Source organism: Pseudochaenichthys georgianus, chromosome 3 (assembly GCF_902827115.2).
Source record: "Pseudochaenichthys georgianus chromosome 3, fPseGeo1.2, whole genome shotgun sequence".
Taxonomy (NCBI): Eukaryota; Metazoa; Chordata; class Actinopteri; order Perciformes; family Channichthyidae; genus Pseudochaenichthys; species Pseudochaenichthys georgianus.
In genome coordinates this window covers 11060896-11084207 of record NC_047505.1, presented here as the reverse complement: position 1 = coordinate 11084207, position 23312 = coordinate 11060896, and the positions used below count along the sequence as shown (strand labels likewise).

Below are 23312 nucleotides of genomic sequence, written 5' to 3'. Positions count from 1 at the left end.
TGGGTTGACTCTCTCTGGGTTTGTGAAAACAGATAAATTATAACTGTTTTGAGAAGCCCAGGCAGACATCGTGAGTATCTCCTGCTGTATGCTCCTTAGAGCCAGCTGGGATGCCTCTCTTATGGCTCCGACCGGCACTGCGCATGTGCGTGACGGAGGTGCCTTTTCAGCTCCGACCGGCACTGCGCATGTGTGTGACGGAGGTGCCTTTTCAGCTCCAGCCGGTACTGCGCATGTGTGTGCCGGTGGTGCCCTCACGGCTCCAGTCGGCACTGCGCCTGCGCGTGCCGGTGGTGCCCTTAAAGCCCTGGCCGGCACTGCGCATGTGAGTGGCGGTGGCTTCACGGACCCGTCAATAATCCGTCCTTTGAGAGATGCCGTAGCTGCTCTTGAAAGGGGAAGGATTGACGGGCTGTCCTTTACAGCTCTAGCCGGCACTGCGTACGCATGTGGCGGTAGTGCCCTTAAAGCCCCAACCGGCACTGCGCATGCGCGTGGTGGTGGTGCCTTCACAGACCCGTTTATTATCCGCCCTTTGAGAGAGGCCGTAGCTGCTCTCAGAAGGGGATTTATGGTTAACGGACTGTTTATTGTCCTTCTTTTCATTTTTTCAGGCTGCGCCCTTGGCCGGAGCCTGGATGCGTCAGCGGAAAATGGTTTATTCAGACAATAACGATGTGACATGTGTCTTGTGCGGACTTGAGGATGGCGTTGAGGCATCTCTCGAGGCGGCGGGAACACATTTAGAGCCGGGGAAGGAACTTCCAGCTCCATCACGGAGGGGAGAAGGAGGGGCTGTCAGGCCGCTCGCTTCTTCTTCCTCGCCTGCTGGCCGAAATTCTGGGTCGGCTGTGCCTGGGCTACAGCCGGAGTCGGAGATTTTCTAGACCAACTCGCCCTCGTCTCCTGCCTGGGCTGGGGACTCGGGGCGGGCTGCGCCCTCTGCTGTCCCGGTACTTTGAACCCAGCAGAGTGCAGCGTGGGCGAAGGGCCGCTGTTGCAAAAGCCGCGGCTGGACCCTTCGAGGGAGACAAAGGTGGCGAGCCTCGTCTTCCTTCTTTTTCGACTCGCACTTCCTTTGCATGGAAGCGAGAGCGGAGCCGAAAATCCCCTCGGGAACGATGGGCATGTCAAGCACATCTTCCTTTTCCCGGTCTGGGAGGTTGGTGAGGTTGAGCCATCTAGCTCTTTCCTGCACCACCATGATCCCCATTACCTTGCCCGTGGCCTGGACGGCGCAGCGTTGGACACGGAGACAAATGTCTGTGACCACGGCTATCTCGTCCAGAGTGGCCGGTCCAGGATTGCTCGACATATCCTCACAGAGCTCCGCTTGGTATGCGGTTAGCATCGAGGAAACGTTCAGAGCCCTGGCGGACAACGCTGCGGCTCTGTAGGCCCGTTCCGTCATGGTCGACTGGAATCGTTCCGTTTTTGCTGACAGCGTGGGGTTCCTGCTTGGCGGCTGGCCCATCCTCGGTAGGAGGTGGGCTGCCACCAGCGGTTCCATAGGTGGTATGTGGAGCAGGCCGAGCCTCTCCATACCGTCACAGTCAAGGGAGGAGGCACCCTGGATTGGGGCCTTGTTGCTAAAGGGCCGGTCTCTCCACGAGACCGACACCTCATCCAACATCTCCGGGAAGACCGGGAGGAGTTGCCTCTTTGCCCTCGTTGTTTGGGAAAAAAGTTTTCCCTCGTAACGGGACCTGGAGGTCTCCTTGGCCACTTCGGGCCATGGGATGTCTAGTTTGGCCGCAGCGCGCTGACACACGGCTTGTAGGTCCATACTGAGACAGGGCGAAGCTGGTGTGCTGTCGCCCGGGGGAGCAGCCATCGCTCCCGGCTTTGCAGCCTGAGTCGATGACATGAAGATGTCGTCTTCCTGCTCATTTTTTTTTTGCCGCCACCGGATCTCGGCCTGATATGGCGCGGGATTCCGGTTCTGCGGGTGCCGCTGTCGGTGAGCCCCAGACCGCAGTGAGGGGCTCCATCTCTGCGGCGGACGCCCCCGTGTCTTGATTGCCGGTCGGCGGATCAGTGGACATGAGGGGGTCCCGTCCCGACAGGTTAACTTGTTGTGCTAACCTTCGGTGGAGGCTCTTCACGGTGAGGCGGGCACAATGTCCGCACGAGCCGGGGTTGTCGATGGCCTCCTGGGCGTGTTCCAGCCCGAGGCAGGACGAACAGATCTGGTGTGAGTCTGTGCCTGACACTTTCAACCCGCAACCGCAGCGCCGAGCCTCCGAGATCCTGACTCCTCTGGTGTGAGGGGGAGAGGCATCCATCTCGTTCGCCGCGAGGCGTGGAGAGGGTCCGCTCATGACAGGTACGTTCGAGAAAAAAATGTTTACCGATCTGTCTTTAATCCGGGGAAAAAGGACAGCGTGGGTCTTTTTCTCTCAAGGATATTACCTGGTATGGTAATATTCCTGTAATCCTTTTCTCCTCCGTGGAAGAGAGAAGAAAAAAGTGTCCTTGCTACCGTGGTGTCTGCAGTGAGGGAAAAAACACAAGTTAGCAACTGGTGTGTTGCTAACTTGAAGTCAAAACCTTACCTTACTCCAGAGGAAGAACGGCGAGGTTGACTATAATATTCTTCTGTGAGAGAATCGGGTAGCCGGCTAACGCCCGTCGACCGAAGATTAGTTGGGTTCAGTCTGTGGACTGTTAAGCTAGCCCGGCTACTATTAGAGATGTGCTCTGAAGCGAGAAGAGGTGTTTGAATGACGCATGCGTCGTGGCGCAGGCTACTTATAGGGGGTGATTTCCCCTGACGTTGACGTCAAGAATCACCGGCCAATCAGGATTGGCGTAATGAGATTGATGCTTCTGTTTGCTCCGCGATGAGGCGCATCCCATAGTGAGACATCGAACGGAGTGTTATGAATGAGAACTGCAGCATGTGTACGGCTCCTTATGCGTACTGCAATGTCTGATGTGCCGGAGCGGCGTTCTGGTGCACTCCGGCCCATTCCCAAACCGGCCCCTACACCCTACCCCTCCGTTTGCGCGTTTGCGCGGAGGGTCTGCCATATTAAGTGCAGTTCCAAACCAACGAGTGTGGAGCGGTGTGGAGGGGGAGTGGGCTATCAAGCGGAGGGGTAGGGTCGAGGGTTTGGGATTGGGGCTTAGTTTTAAACCTGATGTTTATAAGCTTCTTAGTTTTTGCAACGGTCTGTAAATATACACAACTTTATAATAAAATGCACACATTTACCTTTTTCTAGACTAAACACAGGTATGATCCTAAGTTAAAAACATGTGAGGTTATCATGAGGTTGTTAACATCGCAGTTTATCAGTGGATGTTTGCTGGAACTACTTGTTAACAGCGTGTTTCCTGACGGACACACACAGCGTGACTCCGGTCAGCGTGACTCCGGCATCGCTGCAGACTCGCTGTTTGAGGGCTTGATAGCCCACTCCCCCTCCACACCGCTCCACCCTCGTTGCTTTGGAACAGCCCTTAATATGGCAGACCCTCCGTGTGAACGCGCAAACGGAGGGGTAGGGTGTAGGGGGCGGTTTGGGATTGGGCCTAAAAGAGCTTTACAAAAAAACACAACGAAAGATGTTTGGAGTTTTATTTGAGTTATTCATTTAAACTTTTTGTCTAAGAGATGCTGATTTGAAACCGTTGTTAGATACAGTTACGGCATTTCCTGTTCCTGCCGGAGAGAGGGGAGGCCGTCCCAAAGCTTGGTGCTGTGTTTACTCCCTCCATCTGACAGGAGGGAGACTCGTTGAGCTGCGAGTGTGGCTACAGGCGGAGTTCACTCCGTCACGGAGGGGTAGGGTCGAGTGGTTTGGGATTGGGCCATAATACCAAGTGATGACACGTTAGGCTCGTGTTGTGTTCAAGGACCCTGACCTTAGCCAGGAAAAACAGGCACTTGTTTAATTATTTTGCGGTCTAGGTTTCTTTAATTGTTTTCTTTTTACCTCGAGGGCCAAATGGTCTCGCGGTCCGTATACGTCCCGGAGGCCGGAGGTTCCCCACCCCTGATATACACCCTAACTAACACTTTTATCCATCTCAAAGTATCTCATAGACAAATTAAGTCTTTAAAATCCTATATGTAAATCCTCAGTATCTCATCGGTTTTATTTGATGTTTTGGGGGCCCTGTTGCCTGCTAAAATTGTGAACATAACCTGCTTCATGAATGGACTAAATCCCTCTTCCTCTGTCAAACTGCCAGATCATCAACATGTGCTTCATCCTGTATTACCTGTTTGAAATGTGCCTGAAAATCTTTGCCTTCGGATGGAAAGGGTACCTCTCCTACAGGAACAACATCTTCGACGGCTTCCTCACCATCCTGCTCCTGGTAACCCTGCTCTCCCCCTCTCTCCTATTATCGTCACGTTAAATAGAACACATGTGAAGCTAGTTTCATTTCTTAAGGATAACAGAAGCATATTCACAAGGATTTCATTTGTTTTCACATGTGAGCAGCTTGTCATATTTTGTACAGTGTCCCATGGTATACTGTCTTTGTTGATAGGACCAAAATACAAAAGTTTAAATGCAGTTTGACCATCCTCCAGCAGTATTTAGTAAGCGTAGCACAGTCATTCATGACAACCTGTGTCAATCCAGATTGTTAAAGGAGTATTTCCTCATTTTCCGGTGAAACTCACTGTGAAAAGAAATCAGTTATTGCAGGTTAAATAAATTGTTTATGTGTTTTTGTCTCCATCAGCTCCTACAAATCACTATATATATCATCTACAAGCTTCCTTATTCTAAATGGTAGGTTTGTATTTTCATCAAATCATTTTAGAGTAAATGTTCATGGAAATTCAGTTTGGTCCTCTCAGGTATTAATTCTTTTGATAATGGACAATGATGAATAACGGTTAAGTGGTCTGGAAAAAATCTAAAAGAATGTTTCAAATAAGTGTGTGTGTGTGTGTGTGTGTGTGTGTGTGTGTGTGTGTGTGTGTGTGTGTGTGTGTGTGTGTGTGTGTGTGTGTGTGTGTGTGTGTGTGTGTGTGTGTGTGTGTGTGTGTGTGTGTGTGTGTGTGTGTGTGTGTGTGTGTGTGTGTGTGTGTGTGTGTGTGTGTGTGTGTGTGTGTGTGTGTGTGTGTGTGTGTGTGTGTGTGTGTAAAAACAGGGATCCATCCTCTCATGGTGTGATGTCTCTGTGGGAGATGATGCGTCTGGTCAACATGCTGATTGTGTTCCGCTTCCTGCGCATCATCCCAGATATCAAGGTGAGGCAAACAAAAATACACTACAAATAAATGTCCTGTGTTCATGTCCGTTATATCTCTCATATGTTCCTTCTTGTTGAACAGCTCATGGCTTTGGTTGCGAGTACGCTGTTGGACCTGCTGAAGAACTTCAGAGCCTTTGCAGGGATACTAATGGTGAGTCAGCATACTGCTATAAAATATATGAAGATCCAAATTTAGAAACGAATAATATTTCTGATGTAAAACATAAAAGCCTCTTCCCATCATATGAGTGTTGTGTGAAAATCAAAATATTTCTGTTTTGGTGGAAAAACCATGCGTTTAATCAAGCGGCAAACTCTGGGGAACAGCCGGGAAGCCAATACGGAAGTGCCACACACTGCAGTTTATACATGGGCCACTAGGGACTGGCTGCAGAAAGGAGCAATTTCCATAGACCCCCATGTTAAAATGCCTTTACAGCAGAAAAAAACATGTTTCTACCCATGGATGCAATAAATATTATTATCGATATAGTTAGATTCCACCTTCATGATTATGAATCTGTGAGTGAATTGTTTTCTAACACGACCCTTTTATTTATATTAGGTCTTAAAGTGTTTGCATAAATTAGGGCGTGGTCACGTTGATGGACACGTACATGCCTCACTGTCAGCTAACAGCAACTTGTCCACTCTGCTAGGCTACACCCATAGAGGCTACAACGTTAGTTAGTCATAGTACTGTACTTGACCCTTTAGCTTTAGCCGTGTTCGTGGTGATTGTGCCTTTTAGGGAATATTGTTACAAATAACAGACAATTAAAATGTCGTGCTGTGCGCTTGAATGTACTAACAGAACTTCCAAGAAGTCTAAAATGATAATATTATACATGTTAACCCCGTTTGCAGGTGTTTGTGTGCTTGGTAGCTTAGCTTGTTACTTATTAGCCAGCTAAGGACGTAACCCTTTATGCATACATTTTAGTTTATGATTCAGCCTTGGGTAAGACTTTTATAGTCTATGGCTATGACGCCCATAATGCTAAACGGGAGCAAATGTTAATAGGGGACCCAATTATCCCAGTGGTGGCTAACGGAGCCGCAGGGGGCTAGCTCCAGCCGGCGTCCCGGAGCTAGCCCACTGCGGCTCCGTTAGGTCCGGGCGGTGGAGTCCGTCTTTTCTCAACGTGTGAATAACAAGCATTAAGAATAACAAAATATAGCTAATTCTCTTGCAGATTGTCTCATTTGATTATGAATGTAACGTTTATATAGGGGAACTACACTGTTAGCAGTAACTTGCATGTATTTCATGTTAGCTTAGCTTCTTAGCCTGAGCTAGCTCTGTTTACTTCCAGTTCGGAGGCAGCAGGTCCCGCCTCGGCTCCGCCTCTTTGCCCTTATTTGGAGCAGGTGGGATTAGACTCTGACGTCACAGTCGAGCCGTTAGTGGCCGACTCCGCCTACTAAGGGCTTCACGGCAACTCTGCAGAATCCTATGGGTGACGTCACGGACACTACGTCCATTTAAATATACAGTCTATGGTTTTAATAGGCTAAATAATGACATGTGATAATCGACTGGCTCTATTTAAAAAGTTGTATTAAAAAAACATTGTTTGGTCTTCCTGTAAGCACACTTATGGAGATACAGGGTTTCAGCTGACACGGGTCTTCTTCATGCTCTCTCTGCAGGTGGTGTTCTATGTGTTTGCTGTGATTGGGATCTGGCTGTTTGAAGGAGCCATCAAACCTCCTCCAGATATGAGGTATGTAGCCATGGCATGAAGCTCTTTCTCCATCTCTGTTGACAATTCAAAAAGAAATTCTACATTTAATCCTTCAAACTGCCAATAAGAAACTCATCCGGAGTTTTCATCCAGCAAATTATAATCCAAATGATTTTGCTAGCCATATTTATTTGTTATAAATACTTAGTCTTTTTTAGATGTTAAATGATATGTGTTATAATTCCTTAAAGGGATGCACTAAGGTTGTACTGATTACTGATGCAGTCTGTCAAGGACAACAATTAAGTGCAAGCTAAAAATGAGAAGTTGCTACTACAGTAGCTGAATGATTCATACATTGCCCTTTGCTAATAGTAAGAATAGATTATAGTAATAAAACAATTAAAGGGCCCTAGTATGTTCAGGTTCATATCAGTATGTAGTGTCTCTACTGTGACGTGTCTCCAGGCTTTAATGTTCAAAAAGCTCTTTATTTTTCTCATACTGCCTGTGCTGCAGCACCTCTTTTCACCCTCTGTCTGAAACCAGAGCCCAGTCTGCTCTGATTGGTTAGCTGGCCGGCTCTGTTGTGATTGGTCAACCTCTTAGAGATGTCCTGCCCTTTAGCTAACACGTGCAATGTGTTGGAGCACAAGTGTTACATAGTGATGTCATTATTTAACACTTGAACAATGTAAGATGTGTTACTCTGTAGAAAATGAAATAAGCGGCAAGCCTCCTGTTTTGTGCAGTAAAACAACAATGCAGGAAGTGTGCCCTTCCCTCACAGATAGTATCCTGTGTGTTGAACGCTCGCTCTGTTGTTGGTTGCAGTGGGCTCTCTAACTCCTCCATGGAGAACATCTCTTCCAACTTCAGCATGGAGTGTGGCACCTATGAGCAGCTGGGCTACTGGCCCAATAACTTTGATGACTTTGGTGTGAGTAACAACAACAGTTAGACTTTTATTGTCCTATTTAGTTCCAGGAACTTCTGTGGGTTAAAGTATTATTAACCCCTTTTTCTTTGATGATGACCAGTTACCATTGTCAATGGTGGTGTACAGCTACTTTTGTGAACCTGGTTTACAGTTGCACACGGTTGCTTGGATATACCCAAAAGAAAAGTGATAAAAGAGAATCATTTCCTTCCTGTCTCTCAGGCGTCCATCGTGTTGCTCTTTGATGTCATGATAGTCAACAACTGGCAGGCCTTCATGGATGCATACAGCAGATACACCACGGAGTAAGAAACCCACATTTCACATGAACAACAGTTGCTGGTGTTGATCCTGATGATCACGTTTTGTTTTTCCCAGGTGGTCAAAGATCTACTTTGTGTCTTGGTGGCTCACCTCCTCTGTCATGTGGGTCAACCTGTTTGTGGCGCTCATCTTAGAGGTCAGTTCCCTCAGACATCACAAACACTCATTCATTACCAGGGACGTGCACAGATATTTGGAGGGGCTATTGCTCTAAACTAGAGAAGGGCCTCCCCCCCACCCCCCGAAAATGTAAGAAGTTTTTATAAAAAAAGAAAACCAGGGAAATTGTTTGTTTTGCGGTCCATATCTCATTAACATATCTAATGTTAGGATCTATTAAAGACTACATGTGGACAATTCTGTTTTAATGGATTGGCCACCAAAGCCAGGCAGGCACATGATCACCATAGCCACATGAGGCCGGACCGGACTCGGAGGGCTTTCCTTTGCTTTTCAGCTGTCAGATTGTAAACAAAGTCAGGTGACGCTCAGGTGACAGCGCTGACAAGGTGTGTTTTATCGCAGCGAGTCTCTTCAATACTAATTGTGGCCTTATCATGTTTATTCGGCCACAACAGAAAAAAAAGACTTTCGCTCTCTCCAGAGGGGCAGGTCAGCCAAAAAGTTCAAAAGGGCCGTTGCCCGGGCAACATTAGCCCGTACCTGTGCACGTCCCTGTTCATTACATTTAGCTAACAGTTGAACCAAAGCACTTCCTGGTACATCAACTTTCAATAAGCCAGCAATTGGTACTGTATTGGCTTAAAATGTGCGTGGTTGTCACACAACAACGTACACACACATTAAACATTCCAACAGCACAAACACTCTGTTCCTTGTTTTCTGACAGAACTTCATCTATACATGGGACCGCAGTCACAGCTGCTCTGTTACAGATGTGGAGAGGATCAGATATGACACATCTGTTCAACTCATGTTCAGGTAGGTTCACTCTACTGTTTTGTTGTAATTCATATACCGGTAATTACAAATGTATCTGTCAAACCACAGCTAACTTTTTGTCCCATCCTTCTTCTGTTGTCCATGACTTACCCCTGTTTCTCTGCAGAGAGCAGATCAAGGAGCCCACTGAAGAGGAGTTAATATGCCAACTACACCAACACCCTCACCTACACCTGCACTGGTGACACACACACAGCACCATCACCGACGAGACTGCTACTAAATGTGTCTATTGTGTGGTAGAAGCGCTGAAAAGTAAAAATCAAGTAATTACTGCTGCTGTAAAAAGCACATGTTCTTATTGTGTGTCATGTTATTTATAAACCACTGCCAATGAGAAGTCTCTGGGTGTTTCTCAATGTCGAGGAACGCTGCTCCAGAGCCACTATTTCAAGGTGCTCCATTTAAGGCGGGCCTCTCATATGACGCACACCTGCACACCTGTTAGCGGAGGCATGTGGCGCAGTGGATAGAGCGTTGGTGTTCGGATTAAGGGAGCACAGGTTCAAACCCCACTGCAGTCAGCATGTCGTTGTGTCCCTGAGACACTTCGCCCCAAATTGCTCCTGTGGGGATTGCCCACAGTATTGAGTATGTAAGTCGCTTTGGATAAAAGCGTCTAAGAAGTAACATGTAATGTAATGTAATGTTAGCCTGTTCCACCATTCTTCGTTTTCCGAGGCTAGGAAGGATTCTTGCCTCGCTTCTGAAGCAAGTGACTCGGAAGACATGTGCTACCAAGCAAGCCTCCTCGACATTGAGAAACACCCCCTCTGCAGAGAAGACGTCCTGTCATTGGTCGAGCCGAAAATGAGTGGGTAGGGCTAAATATTCCCAGGTTGTGTGCCAATTCCATAGTATTCAATAATAAATACTATAAAGTATTTTCCCAGAGCTTAATAATACAGCGTTGCCCCCCCCCCATCACTACCATTGGGGTTTCCAGGTCTGTCTTCTTAATCTAAACCACTCAGATTCAGGAGGTTTTTAGCTTTCAAACGTGGCGTCTTGCATTGTATTTGCCCAACCATAAAGAGCCAAGTATATTGTCTATTCACAATGGTTAAAAAATGTATGCATGTACTGCTGCTTAACATGGGAATAGCATGTATGATTTATCTTTCATTTAAAGGTGGGGTAGGTACGTTTGAGAAACCGGCTCGAGATACACTTGTTATATTCCATGGAATGCTCTTAACATCCCGATAGCAATGAATATCTGAAGTGCTTTGACAAAAAATCCATAACAAAAATGCATCTGTGGAAGCTGTGGTACTGTAAAAAGCACAATCATCTGAGCCGGCCCGGCTAAAATAACTGGATGGCCTACCTGCCTGTCAGCCTTCCATCTGTGCACAAACTTATCTCGTGCCCTCATTGGTCATGTGCGCGTTCGTGTGTGTTGGAGGAGGGGCTCTGTAAGGAAGTGGCAGATTTTTTCCGGGGGTGTATTTTCAAATTCTCGCGAGTCGAGCTGGTTTCTCCAAAATGACCTACCCCACCTTTAAGCAGTTGTTCCAGCACTAACATATACATATAACATGGGAACTCAGGTGTTCAGTGGATTCACCAGCTTTTGAAAAATCAGATCTCGTTGCTTTTGACAAAACCAAAAACATGTGTCCATTATGTTCTGCCGTGTAGAGCATGTCTAAGTTATCGCTTTGTACTTGTGAGGGATCATTCTTGAAGGGTTATTGTGGTTTCTTCTCTGTAGTGCAGTAAGTAAGAAAATAATGACGCCAGAACATTTATTGAGACGTGCATGTGTATTCTGGGTAAGGATGGAGGCTGCTTGTCTACTTCTAAATACTTTGCAGAGGGGTAATTTATGTAACGTATTTAGATGTGTTTTAAACTGGAATCCTGGATTTTTGTGTTCTAGAGAGGACACAGTTCTAGTAAGAAAACAACAGGGATTTCCTTTTTTTATTGAAAGCGATTTGTATAGAGAAGTTGGAATGCCATTTTATTATATTTGTATTAAGTTGAGATACAGTTTGTAGGCTACAATACAACTCTTTATACAAGATCGACAAATAGATTTTAAATAAATATTTTTGAAGACTTCATTTTGTATTTTATGGTTTTTTCGCACATTACTTTGGGGCATCACCTTTCTGTCAGTTTAAAATGAGTCTGTTAGCAGTACTGCCATTCTCTCTGTTTTACTAGTAGCCTATTACTGCATTATAAACACACAAACACATACTCCCAATGTACCAACATTCAATTCAAAGAAGGTGCTGCTGAACTGGTTAGTTTTATTTCAGTAGAAATGTCCAAAAGAGCAATACTTTCAAAATGAATATGACAATTTTATTTTTCAGCTTTCACGCATAGAGGCTGAGGCTACTACAGTGGACAGCTTTTCAAAAGGTGTTTTCTTGTAAATGCATGGGTTTTGATGGCATAGTTGCACCATCAGCCGCTACATAGGACCCTATTGTATCATCCCATACACTGCCACTCAGTGGAAAGTCAGTGCAAGTGCATGATACATGTCTAAAGTCTAAACCAAGATGGACGACAGAAAGCCAGATGGACCGAATCACACCATCCATGAATCACTCGCATGGATGTATGATAAGAATTACTCGTCGATATCTTGCCAATCCTTTTATGGAAAGCGCCCCCTGCAGGTATAACAATGTTGGTGACATCAAGTAACAACTAAGGAATCATTTAATTTAAAATGTTATTATAATGTTATTTTAAGTTTGCACATCTTTGTTTATAATTGTTTTCAAATGTACATGTCTTCAGTTCAAACTTTAACCCATACTGTCCACCTGAGTGGACATTTTCTAAATTTGAAAAAACTAGATAAAAAGAAACTAAAGTTCAAATCTTGTTTTTCATGCCCCTAGACTAGAGCTATAAAAACACTTGGTAAAAAAAATCCCTGACTGAGGTTTTCATAATTCATGCATGAAAGGGTTAATTTCTTCACAGCACAGTGTTGTATGTGCACTTTATATAGACATATGCTATAAAGGCCACGATGATTGATTTCAGACATTGTTGTGACTAAATATGAATCATCTTTCACAGCAAGGGTGTTTAAACAGTAGCTCAGGCTTCCCCCGTGGAGCGGATCAGGGGAACATGAGGAAAGAAAATAAAACAAGATGAGGAAACTAACAGAAGTGTTTAATGATGGTTATTCTATCAGATATGTAACACATGGAGGTTGAAAGGTTTTATGGAACGTGAAGATAAATCTGTAGCTCAATGAATTTTAAGGTAAATTGAGCAAAAGATGATCTAAAGGCTGGATTAGAAAGGTAATGTAATGCGTTGTTCTGACTGTAGAGGGCAACATTCCCCCACAGCGGCCAGTCTGCCGCAAACTGCAGAAGAAGAAGAAACCCGGAAGTGAGCTCGTGTTGTAAACAAAACACATGTGAAGAGTTGTTCTGCTGTCGGAAAGAGCCGGCGTTTACATTTGGAATTGATACGGTATTCTTCAGGAAGTCCGCGAAAACGAGGGAATGGAAGGTGAGTTTAAGCAGTCGAAGGGCGATGAACATGACCCGTAAACACAACATTATTCAAATTTGTTTAAAACCCACCATGTGTCCCTTCTGTTTATTTCATCCTAATGTCAGTGTGTAGGGATGCTAAATACCCATTGGGATAAGTATTCAACCAGGAATAAAAGTAGCAATACAGTGTAGATATTGTTACAAATAATAAGGATGTACTAAAAGTAGAAATACAAAAACGACTAATTCAAAAACGACAAAATACAATACACGTAACATTCTTTCAGAAGGCACCTCGTGCTGCTATTGTTGATACTAGCTCAAATACATATCTCTCTGGCTCATGTCACTGAACAGTCTTAATGAATGCTGTTATTTCCACCTGTGCTGTTGCTGCTTTGAGAAATCAAAATGCCTCTCGTGAGAAAGGGCTAATGTGTCATCCTTCACTTCATATAATGATGCAAACCAGGGGCGTTTCCTGGACCTGGAAACATTCGGGGTTAGGGTGCTGCCCACAGTGGCAGCGCCAGAGAAACCGTGCTGCTCCACACTAATTGCGCCGCATAGGTGGGCCGCATTTTCGGCTCAGTTGAGGCTCCCTCCGCAAGGTGAGGCCCCACGTAGTCTGCGTGATCGGCCTGTAGGGAGGGACGGACCTGAGTGTAAGGCCGCTACACACCAACCTGAGATCAAAGAACGCGTACCGAAGGCGTCCCGACTTTTACGTCGCCTACGCCGACCGCCTACGCCGCCTGCGATGAGTGGCAATAACTGTCCTTACCAGCAGGCAGCGGTAGTGTGTATTCGTCATTCAAAAGAGGCAATAGCCAATAAGAGTGATTTCTTTGGCCGAATCAACATGATGAATCGGTGGAGGTGTGAAAATGTGCAGTAAAGCAACGATGGTGCGGGACACACCAACCTGAGTAGGGCGCCGCGAATGCCCGACTGCCTCTGACGGCCTCTCACTCCCAAAATTGGGTAGGTGTGTCAGGGCCTTAAGCAGGGGTGAAGTACTATTTTTATAAGTGGGGAGTGGATCTAGCATCCTCTAGGGGGGTCCAATAAGGAAAACCAATAAAGTAAATATGAACAGGTGGTAAAATAAACAAACTACGATAAGAAAGAATATAAATTGATTGATTTGGGTATAAGTGAATTTGGTAAACTTCAATTGCATTGCTGATATAATAAAACCTTTACTTTTCTGATTTCACAAGTGTTTCCAAAGTTACGATTGAAATCACGGATCAATCAGAATGAGACTGAAAATAGGCGGAACCAAACAGTATTGAGATTAGACACCAGTGTCTGGCTGATGAGCAGTGGTGGCTCCAGAATATTTTTGTTGGGTAATCTATATTGGATTATTTCCCTGTCTCAATCCAAATTGAACTGTAGCCAATCCTGCAATTTCCCCATAGCTGAAAGAGTTGACATGCTAAAAACCCAACCCCTGCAGGGGGGTCTGGGGGGATTCTCCCCCAGGAGATTTTTTGAAATACTAACATAAAATACACATTCTGGTACTCTCTTGAGAAGAAAAATAAATACATCTATTACTACACGACATATTTAAAAAAATGAATGCCATTTTAGTTTTTTGTTACTGTGTTCTGAAAGCTGAACCTGCTGCTCCTCACAGAGAGAAGAGGGAAGAGGCTGTGAATTACTTTACATTGTGGATAAGGGTGGATAGCCCCCATTGTTCTGTGTGTCAAAATGAAAGACAGCCCACACACCTATCAATCATCAAACCGTGGGGTCTTATTTCATTACGTGTTGATTTCTATCAACACGTAATGTTGTATCGATGTATATAGAGATGTACTACAGCAAAAGTATTCTCCGTCGGGACTTCCTACAACAACACCACGCCGTTATCTTGATTCTGATTGGCCAGAAGACATTATCAAAGATGTTCTATTGAGAAGAAGATCACTACGTGACAAAAGTTTTCAAAACCATTTCTAGTCTTCGGTATTTCCAGACAAGTGGTGACTGAAATCAATCTTACTAACTGCTGTCTGTTAGTGATGGGAATTATGACTCTTTGAAGGGAGTCGGATCTTATGGCTCCGTTCCTTTCAAAGAGCTGTTCAAAAGAGCCGTTTTTTTTTTAAAGGGGGCGGGGTTACTAGGTTTATCTGCGAAATAGTCACCAGGATGATGATCTGCAGAGAGTGGTGAAGTCACGCCCATCTACTTCCGCCCCATGGGACCTTATTTCTGAAAAATTATGTATTGAAGTCAATGGAGAGAGAAAACTTATCTTTCGATCCCGTTTGAATTGTGCCATGAATTACACATATGATGTTTGTCAATCTTAACAAATCATTTCCATGTCAAAAAAGTCACAGTTTGTCTTAAAACTGTTGAAATATAAGACTATGAAAAATACAACTAGAAAGACTAGAAAGCCGGTCCCGCATGCTGGCTCTTACGGAACCGACTAACTCCCCTTTTGTGTATGGACAGTTCTCAACATGCCCAGACTTGTAGTGATTTTCACCTGTTTTAATACTTTTCACTTCATTCTGAAAGAAAGAGTTGAAGTATGCTAATGTGACGGCCATCTTGGTGTTGGTGACGTATGCAAAACCAGAGCTGTAGTTCATTGAGCGCTTCACACAAAAAAATGTGTTACTTCACAGTTTTACGACACATTTTTATTTTTTGACTTGCAAAATTATCTTTTAAATTGACAAACATCATATGTGTAATTCGTGGCACAATTCAAATGGGATCAAAAGATAATCTTTCTCTCTCCATTGACTTCAATACATACGTTTTTCGAAATAAGGTCCCATGAAGCTCCCCCAGAAGGGGAGGGACTTCGCCACTGTATTGTAAACATGACACAAGGTGGCGCCATATCCATGTCATTCATGTCAATGAATTTAATACTTTGAATTTACCCTCTGTATGTGTTAAGTAAATAAAGTTGCCTTGCCTTGAATGACATTCACGCAACTCTTAATATTAGATACTGTGTTTTTAAGTGGCGATGGAGATTATTTGTTGACCCTGCTTTAAAGGATATGTTGCCTTTACAAATGGTGCGCTTTATCACTGCCTGGGTTTTGGTTGCAGTGCATCCAAATGCTGCTGCGTTTGGCTCATTTTCCATCCGAAAAACACATCATCTACCTGTCCTGTACCATTTGGGCCCAATCCCAAACCGCCCCCTACACCCTATCCCTACACACTACCCCTCCGTTTGCGCATTCACGCGGAGGGTCCGCCATATTGAGGGCTGTTCCAAAGCAACGAGTGTGGAGGGGGAGTGGGCTATCAAGCCCTCAAACAGCGAGTCTGCAGCGGTGCTGACTTGAGACCGGTCTCTACCTGACCGGAGTCACGCTGTGTGTGTCCGTCAGGAAACACGCTGTGTACAAGTAGTTCCAGCAAACATCCACTGATGAACTGCGATGTTAACAACCTCATGATGACCTCATATGTTTTAACTTATTATCATACCTGTGTTTAGTCTAGAAAAAGCTAAATGTGTGCAACTGCATTTTATTATAAAGTTGTGTATATTTACAGACTGTTGCAAAAACTAAGAAGCTTATAAACATCAGGTGTAAAACCAAAAGAGCTTTACAAAAAAGTAACACAATGAAAGATGTTTGGAGTTTTATTTGAGTTATTAATTTTTTGTCAAACAAATGCTGATTTGAAACCGTTGTTACAGTTACGGCATTTCCTGTTTCTGCCGGAGAGAGGGGAGGCCGTCCCAAAGCTTGCCGCTGTATTTATCCCCTTAACCCTTAATGGAGGGAGCCTCATTCAGCTGCGAGTGTGGCTACAGACGGAGTTCACTCCGTCACGGAGGGGTAGGGCCGAGGGGGTGATTTGGGATTGGGCCTTGTTATGACTTCTCTCTCGCGTATTCCGTTAAGACCCTCCCCATCTCACTCCTCGTGCTTAAACCTACCAATCAGAGTAGGGGCGGGTCTTCACAGAATACGTTTGGGGAACAAAATCAAGCTTTTTAAAAGGCGAGTGGATTTTGGCAGGCAGTGAGTGCGGACCAACGATTGAACGATAAAAAGAACGGCTCTCACCAAGTACGACTCGGTTCCCCTCGTTCGTACCAAAGAGCCGTTCAAAAGAATCTGCTCGTTCGCGACCGACACATCACTACTGTCTGTGCAATTTACTCCGCGAGTTGGTGGACTTTATTTTGCTTACTTTAACATCATTTTTCATGGTGGGGCTAAGCCATTTCTTGGTATGGCTGTTGCCTACCCAGCCATACCCTGGCGCCGCCACTGGTGATGAGCTTTCAGCGTTGGAAAACAGAACTGCCTCTGTACTTTCTGCAGCAGCCAGTCGAACAGGCTTTTCTTTTCTATCTTAACTCAGGGTCACAGGAGCAACGCTGTCAGTCAGAGGACTTGAAATATGCAACTGTAACTCTCTTATGTAAAGTTATCTCAACCAATCTGACATCCTCATTCTTCAGTGTGAAACTCCCAGGCTTTATCATGTATCTCTGGAACACTTCATATGTTATATATAGCTTTCCTGTCCAGAAGAATCCTATGATTGGGTATTTTGATTGTAAATTACAACCAGATATGTAATGTGAATAGACAAAATAGAATAACCCCACAACAACCTACAGATGGATTTGAGTTAATGTATGACTTTGTATAGGGCAGCAGTAGGAATAGAAGCTCCTTGAGGCTAGCTACTGGGGTTCACATCGGCCCAGCAACCCCTCCTGTGTTCTGGTCCAGAAGCTCAGGGAGTCCATCAGGTTTGGTGTAACACTAGATGGGTTTGTTCTGTTCAACAGAAGCTCTTGTTCGAGCCACCATCCCTCAGGATCTGGAGAAGCTTCTCGGTGTGGAGGTAAGCAGAGACCTACTGAGGACACGATGTGCACAGTCTTCCTGCAGATAATAACGGGACATGAGAAATCATTTGTCTATGAATCTGAATCAATATGCGCAGATAATATGAAAATCACTTGTTGGAAATGTTCTATGTTCATCCTTATCAAAAAAGGAGGATTTGATGCCATCTATACAATAATATAGACAAGACATTTGAATATTATTACATGCATCTTTTGTTCTGGAATTTGTATGTGTCTGTATACAATCCTGTTGTCTCAAAATATATATATGTATATATACATATATCTTATTTTCTACATTCATGTTTAAAATATTGTTTTGCATCTGTTTGATTCGTAGGTACTTTTGTTATGTTAACTAGGAAAATGCACAGCAATGCGACACAACAGATTCAGAAAGAAACTAGAGTTTACTCCTAAAATGTTGATATATTTTGACACTCATATTTTGAGATTTATTGCTGAAAATGATTAGTGCAAAAATAAAGGAATGTCATCTTATCTATTTATTGTTCACTCTTAGTTATTCCCTAGTATTATGATGATAAATATCATCAGACAAGCTCTACTACACTTTCTTTTACACATTTGAACATGCGATACAAGCCTGGACTTTTTGTTCTGTTTTAATAATAATTCCAGCTCTCTGTAAATATCTCTGTCCCATTTCCAGTCTCGACTCCACCCTAAAGCCTTCACCGATGCCTTCCTGAAGAACAGCCTCCCGCAGACCACGCGCTGCGATGTGAACAACCTGCTGACCCACAAGGCTCTGATCCTGGGCTACAGCAGGCCCAAGAAGGACAAGAGGAAGAGCAAGAAAGCCAAGGGACTGAACGCCCGGCAGAAGAGGGCCATGAAGGTCTTCCAGCTCAAACCGGAGCACCAGAGGTGGGGGAGGGGACGGGGGGGAGGGGACGGGTATTGGGAGGAAATGTGTTTGGAACATTAACACATCATTGTTCTTGAATGTGATAGATTTCCCATTAAGTTTACGATTCTTCCCAGTATCACTGCTGTGGCGTTTAAAGGTCCCATTTCTACTGATCATAATTCTATTGTTGAGGTCTACTAGAATAGATTTACATTGTTCAATGTTCCAAAGTCACATTGGTTTCTCAAACAGCATCTCTGTATAGTGTGTGTATTCACTCTGTCCTACACGGCTTGTTGGAGCTCCTGCCCCCCCCCCATGAGCCCACTGTGCTCTGATTGGTCAGCTCGCCCACTCTGTTCTGATGAGTCCACCACCGTTACAGCTGAACATCAGTGATGATGTGTTACTATGGCGTTTGTTAGCAACCAGGAAATGACACCAGTAATGACAAACAGATGAGAGTGCTGCGTGGGGGCTGGGTGCCGTGTTGGCGGGACGTTGCGGGGCTCGCTGGTCCGCCCTTTGGGGCTCGAGGAGCGGAGAGTGTGAGCTGGGTTACTGGTGTTGTTTCCTGGTTGCTGCGTGGGGTCTGCGAGACAGCGAGACACCGCGGAACCCAGCCTGAGCACACAGGCGGAGATCCGCGGAGCCGCGACTGAGAAAAGTTAAGGCTGAATAAGTGTGTGTATGAGGAGCTCCGCGGACTGGTCCACTTGGACCTGGGCATGGTCACGATACTCAGGAAGAAAAAAAATGAAAAAAGAGAAATCTCCAACGAGGCATTCTGGGGCTTTTCTGTGTTAGAGTTTTACTCGCTACAGGGTGTACTTTGAGGGTTTGTGACTGCAGACCGTTTACATGCAGAAAGACCTTCATCACACAAGGGGACGGGCAATAACCGGAAAAGCATGACATGTCACCTTTAAGTAATAAGCAATAAATAACTCCTTAGTTGGTGTTGTGGTTTCTATTTGCAAACAAATGTGAAAATTACACTTCCTATTTTACGATTCAGGGGGGCTTTAATACAGACCAGAACAATCGACATAAACTGCATCCATCAAAAATAACAATAAGAGCTTGTGGAAAAAGACTTCCCCGCCTCCCCGTTCTAACCATCATCACCTGTCCCCATTGTTCTGCTCTTTATGGACACAAATATAATTATCTTAATATAATCTAAAACCACAGACAAATAATCAAACAATCTGAATAATATTAAAGTAAAAATGTCTCTAAAATCCCTGTCTTCATCCTTGTCCTGTAGATACTCTCTCTTCCTGCCTCTGCATGACCTCTGGAGACAGTACGTTATCGACCTGTGCAGCGGGCTGAAGCCAACAAGGTACAGCACTTTGGATTGTCACATCAGCTCGGCCAATCCCAATAAACTGCACATGAGAAGTTTGCAGAAGTCCTTTGATTCCCTGTGTGCGCCGTCTCATGTGTGATGCTGTGTTTTTACAGCAATCCACAGTTTGTGCAGCAGAAGCTCCTGAAGGCTGACTTCCACGGTGCCATCATCACAGGTAGAGTTTCAGCTTTCTCACATCAACATCACTGTGAGATCGGGCTGCTCAATCAATCGTATTTTAATCGCAATTACGATTTTGGCTTGCAACGATTATGAAAACAACATAATCGAAATAAAACGATTTATTTTTATTTTTAAATTGTATTGGTTTTTCAGTTGAATTAAACTTAAAGTTCAGGGTAATCAACTGTTAAAAACATTCTTTTCACATTTTTTTTAAAATAAGTTTATGTTTTCAAAGTAAATGAATAATCGTGATCTCAATTATTGACCCAAATAATCGAGATTATGATTTTTGCCATAATCGAGCAGCCCTACTGTGAGATACATCGGTGTCACATCGGTGTCATAGTGAAGTTTAATACGAGTGAACATAAGCCGTAGACCCTGATTTCAGGTTTAAAAAAACAAAACGATTTCTTGATTAATTTGTTTTAGATGTAAAGAAACACAACAAAACAATAATGATAATATATATATCTTCTTTTAAGTGTAAAGTGAAATAATGACTTAATAATAATTTGATGATTCAAAATAACCTTAAAGGTCACATGTCATGGCCAGTTCTACCGATCATAATTCCATTGTTGAGGTCTACTAGAATAGATGTATACTGTGCAATTTTCCAAACTCACATTGGTTTCTCATACAGCATCTCTGTAAAGTATGTGTATTCACCGGTATTTACTCTCTGTCCTAAACGCCTTGTTGGAGCTCCTGCCCCCCCCCCCCTCCCTGTGAGCCCAGTGTGCACTGATTGGTCGCGCAGCTCCTCGCAGCTGTGTGAGCTGCTGCAGGAGCAGACAGGGCTTCCGTGTCGTCTCGGCGATACAGGAGAATAAGCGAAACTCATCCTGAGCACACACAAACACTCACAGCCGACGTAAAAACAATAAGTGTGGCTTGATATTGAGTAAGAAAAAGGTTTATAACGCTGTGAGCATGGGTCTGCGGAGAGCATTTCTCCGCCATCCCAACTTAGCAGCCCGAAAAACATTTACCCATTCAAACAGTCGTGGTAGATACCTTGTTTGTTTTAAACATCATATGTGTTCATATGTGTTTTAAACAACAATGAATACTTACAGGTTGTGTACCCGAATCTCCCGCTGGTCCAAACAAAGTAGGAACAGCATCGTTCTTCAGTGCCCTACGCTGTACATATCCGGCATGAATCGCTGAAAGGTTTGGGAAGCTTTGTTTCTTGAAAGGCTGGCAGAGGGTGCGGCCATAGCTCTGGGCGTGGCTACTAGGTATCCCTGCGTGGCTACTGGGTATCCCTACGTAGCGATACCCAGGAAGTAAATGAGAAATCTCCAACGAGGTGTTTTGGGGAGGTATTTTCTGGGTTTGTGACTCTGAAGACGGTTTACATGCAGAAAAACCTTCATAACACACAAGGGGACGGGTAATAACCGGAAAAGCATGACATAGGACCTTTAAAACTCTTATGGCCATAATACATAATAAGATCACCCTACTCGTTTTTTAATTAAACAAACATTTATTTTGCATCAAAAATATCACATCTTTTTTTTTTGTGAACATCCTCTTTGTAAAAAATCTTAAATGTGTAATCATTCGGCCACCTGCTTCCATAAAGGATACATAAATAAGACGTAGGCATAGCAAACACTGTGAGTCGGATCTTTCCTACAGGTCCTATAAGACCTTTTTCAAATGACTCTGATATTATTGATTATGGAGATCATTCATTCACAACAATCTACTTATTGCATGCCCATCAGAGAATATCCTATTGTGCTGACTGAGTTCTAATAGTTCATGTTTGTCTCTGTCACAGTGGTGCGCTCTAAATGCCCGTCGTATGTAGGGACTACTGGGATCATCGTCCAAGAATTCAAACACGTCTTCAAGATCATCACCAGAGAAGACAAACTGAAAGGTAAGACTCACGAAAACACGACACAATCATTTTGCTTTCCAGTCGTCTGTCCCTCCATCATATGCTTAGTTGTTTTTAACTATGGTCCGTCCACCATGTCACAATTGTCACAATACAATATAATGTTCTACCAAAATATGGTGAAGCTTTTGATGGCAGTGTTACAGATTGTTTGTATTCTCTCTGTGTGACAGTGATCCCCAAGAGGAACAGCGTGTTCTCAGTGGAGATCAACGGCTTCGTGTCCCACATCTACGGGAGCAAGTTTGAGCAGCGAGCCAGTGAACGCTCCGCCAAGAAGTTTAAAGTGAGAGGAACCATCGACCTGTGAGGAGTCAGTGACCATCAGAGACATGACACACACTGCCCCCTGTAGGCAGTCAGAGGAACCATCGACCTGTGAGGAGTCAGTGACCATCAGAGACATGACACACACTGCCCCCTGTAGGCAGTCAGAGGAACCATCGACCTGTGAGGAGTCAGTGACCATCAGACATGACACACACTGCCTCACACTGCCCTCTGTAGGCAGTCAGAGGAACTGCAACACCAATGGCACATTTAGCAAGTGCATTGTGGTATTTTATTGTTTGTGGAACCATACCTTTTTTTTGTATTTTGAAGGGATCCCCGCTGACTCTGCTCTGGATTCAGTGTAGTTACACATGGGGAGGACTGAAAAGCCACTAACTCAGTTAAATAATGTTTTCTGTGTGCGAGAAAATAACCCTGATGATGTCATCACTCATTTGCTTGGAGAATTCAAAGTAATAGGGATGTCCCAATTACGGCCCTTTTCCCAATCCAAGTGGATTTAATATTGGGTATCTTTTGATTCAATATTGTAATGTTAATTACATACATATGTGACGCTGTAAAAATACAGACTGTCATTTGTAACCTATTGTATACCAGCTACTCGAACCAAGAACCAAAGTCTGGTATCTAATAGTATTTTGTTCATGCTTTTTGCAAGCGCTGCTTCAGAGTGACAACAATGAAAAACATGTCAAAGTGGTTGTTTTTTGAAAATGTTAAAATTCCTCAAAGAAAATCCTCACTAAAGCCTTTCTATCAGTTACATTTCAAATAAAGCCCAGTTACTGGTGTAGTGTTAGGCTCATTAGACTGTACACCTGTAAACTATGGTATTTACTTTTGAGAGCTTTGTGTATAGTGCATGAGGAAATAAAAAGGGGAGGTTTTTGTTTTCATTATGAAATGTATTTTCTACAGAATAGGATGAATCTAAAGTGACGCAAATGTCCGTCTGCACCCTTTGTGTAACAGATGAAGTGAAGCTCTGTGGACTGTAAGCTGTACTGAACTGAATACCAACATGACACTGTGTTCTGAACTCCTTCACCTGCTCTGCCTCTCACACTGTTCTACAGAGAACAGGTTCACCGTGTCTGACACTGCTGAGCTGCACATTTGTCTCCATTATATGTCCAAGACATGTTATCAGTGTGTCATTGTATCACAGCTGTGTGGCC

The 23312-nt window shown here is 44.2% G+C and overlaps 2 protein-coding genes across 2 annotated transcripts in view; both read left to right on the top strand.

Moving 5' to 3' along the window:
* The window catches only part of tpcn2 (two pore segment channel 2), a 34351-nt gene extending 23141 nt beyond the window's left edge, over window positions 1-11210 (top strand). The window contains exons 16-25 of the mRNA XM_034106360.2: window positions 4201-4329; window positions 4705-4754; window positions 5119-5218; window positions 5303-5374; window positions 6877-6950; window positions 7746-7851; window positions 8074-8156; window positions 8230-8311; window positions 9026-9117; window positions 9245-11210. Coding sequence (XP_033962251.1) covers window positions 4201-4329; window positions 4705-4754; window positions 5119-5218; window positions 5303-5374; window positions 6877-6950; window positions 7746-7851; window positions 8074-8156; window positions 8230-8311; window positions 9026-9117; window positions 9245-9323 — 867 coding nt within the window. The 3' untranslated portion in view covers window positions 9324-11210. The remainder of the gene's footprint in view (window positions 1-4200; window positions 4330-4704; window positions 4755-5118; window positions 5219-5302; window positions 5375-6876; window positions 6951-7745; window positions 7852-8073; window positions 8157-8229; window positions 8312-9025; window positions 9118-9244) is intronic.
* A 1267-nt stretch (window positions 11211-12477) lies between these two features.
* Window positions 12478-23030, top strand: pop4 (POP4 homolog, ribonuclease P/MRP subunit). The gene is made up of 7 exons (XM_034079211.2): window positions 12478-12639; window positions 17437-17492; window positions 18173-18390; window positions 19644-19721; window positions 19844-19905; window positions 21715-21816; window positions 22011-23030. Exons 1-7 carry the CDS (start codon window positions 12633-12635, stop codon window positions 22145-22147), a joined length of 660 nt encoding a protein of 219 aa, XP_033935102.1. The 5' UTR covers window positions 12478-12632; the 3' UTR covers window positions 22148-23030.
* Window positions 23031-23312: the final 282 nt, after the last annotated feature.

Excerpts from the sequence above, each read along its gene's own strand:
- pop4 (XM_034079211.2), top strand. Across the intron at positions 18,391-19,643 it reads CTCAAACCGGAGCACCAGAG|ATACTCTCTCTTCCTGCCTC; the intron begins GTGGGGGAGGGG and ends CTTGTCCTGTAG. Across the intron at positions 21,817-22,010 it reads CAGAGAAGACAAACTGAAAG|TGATCCCCAAGAGGAACAGC; the intron begins GTAAGACTCACG and ends TCTGTGTGACAG.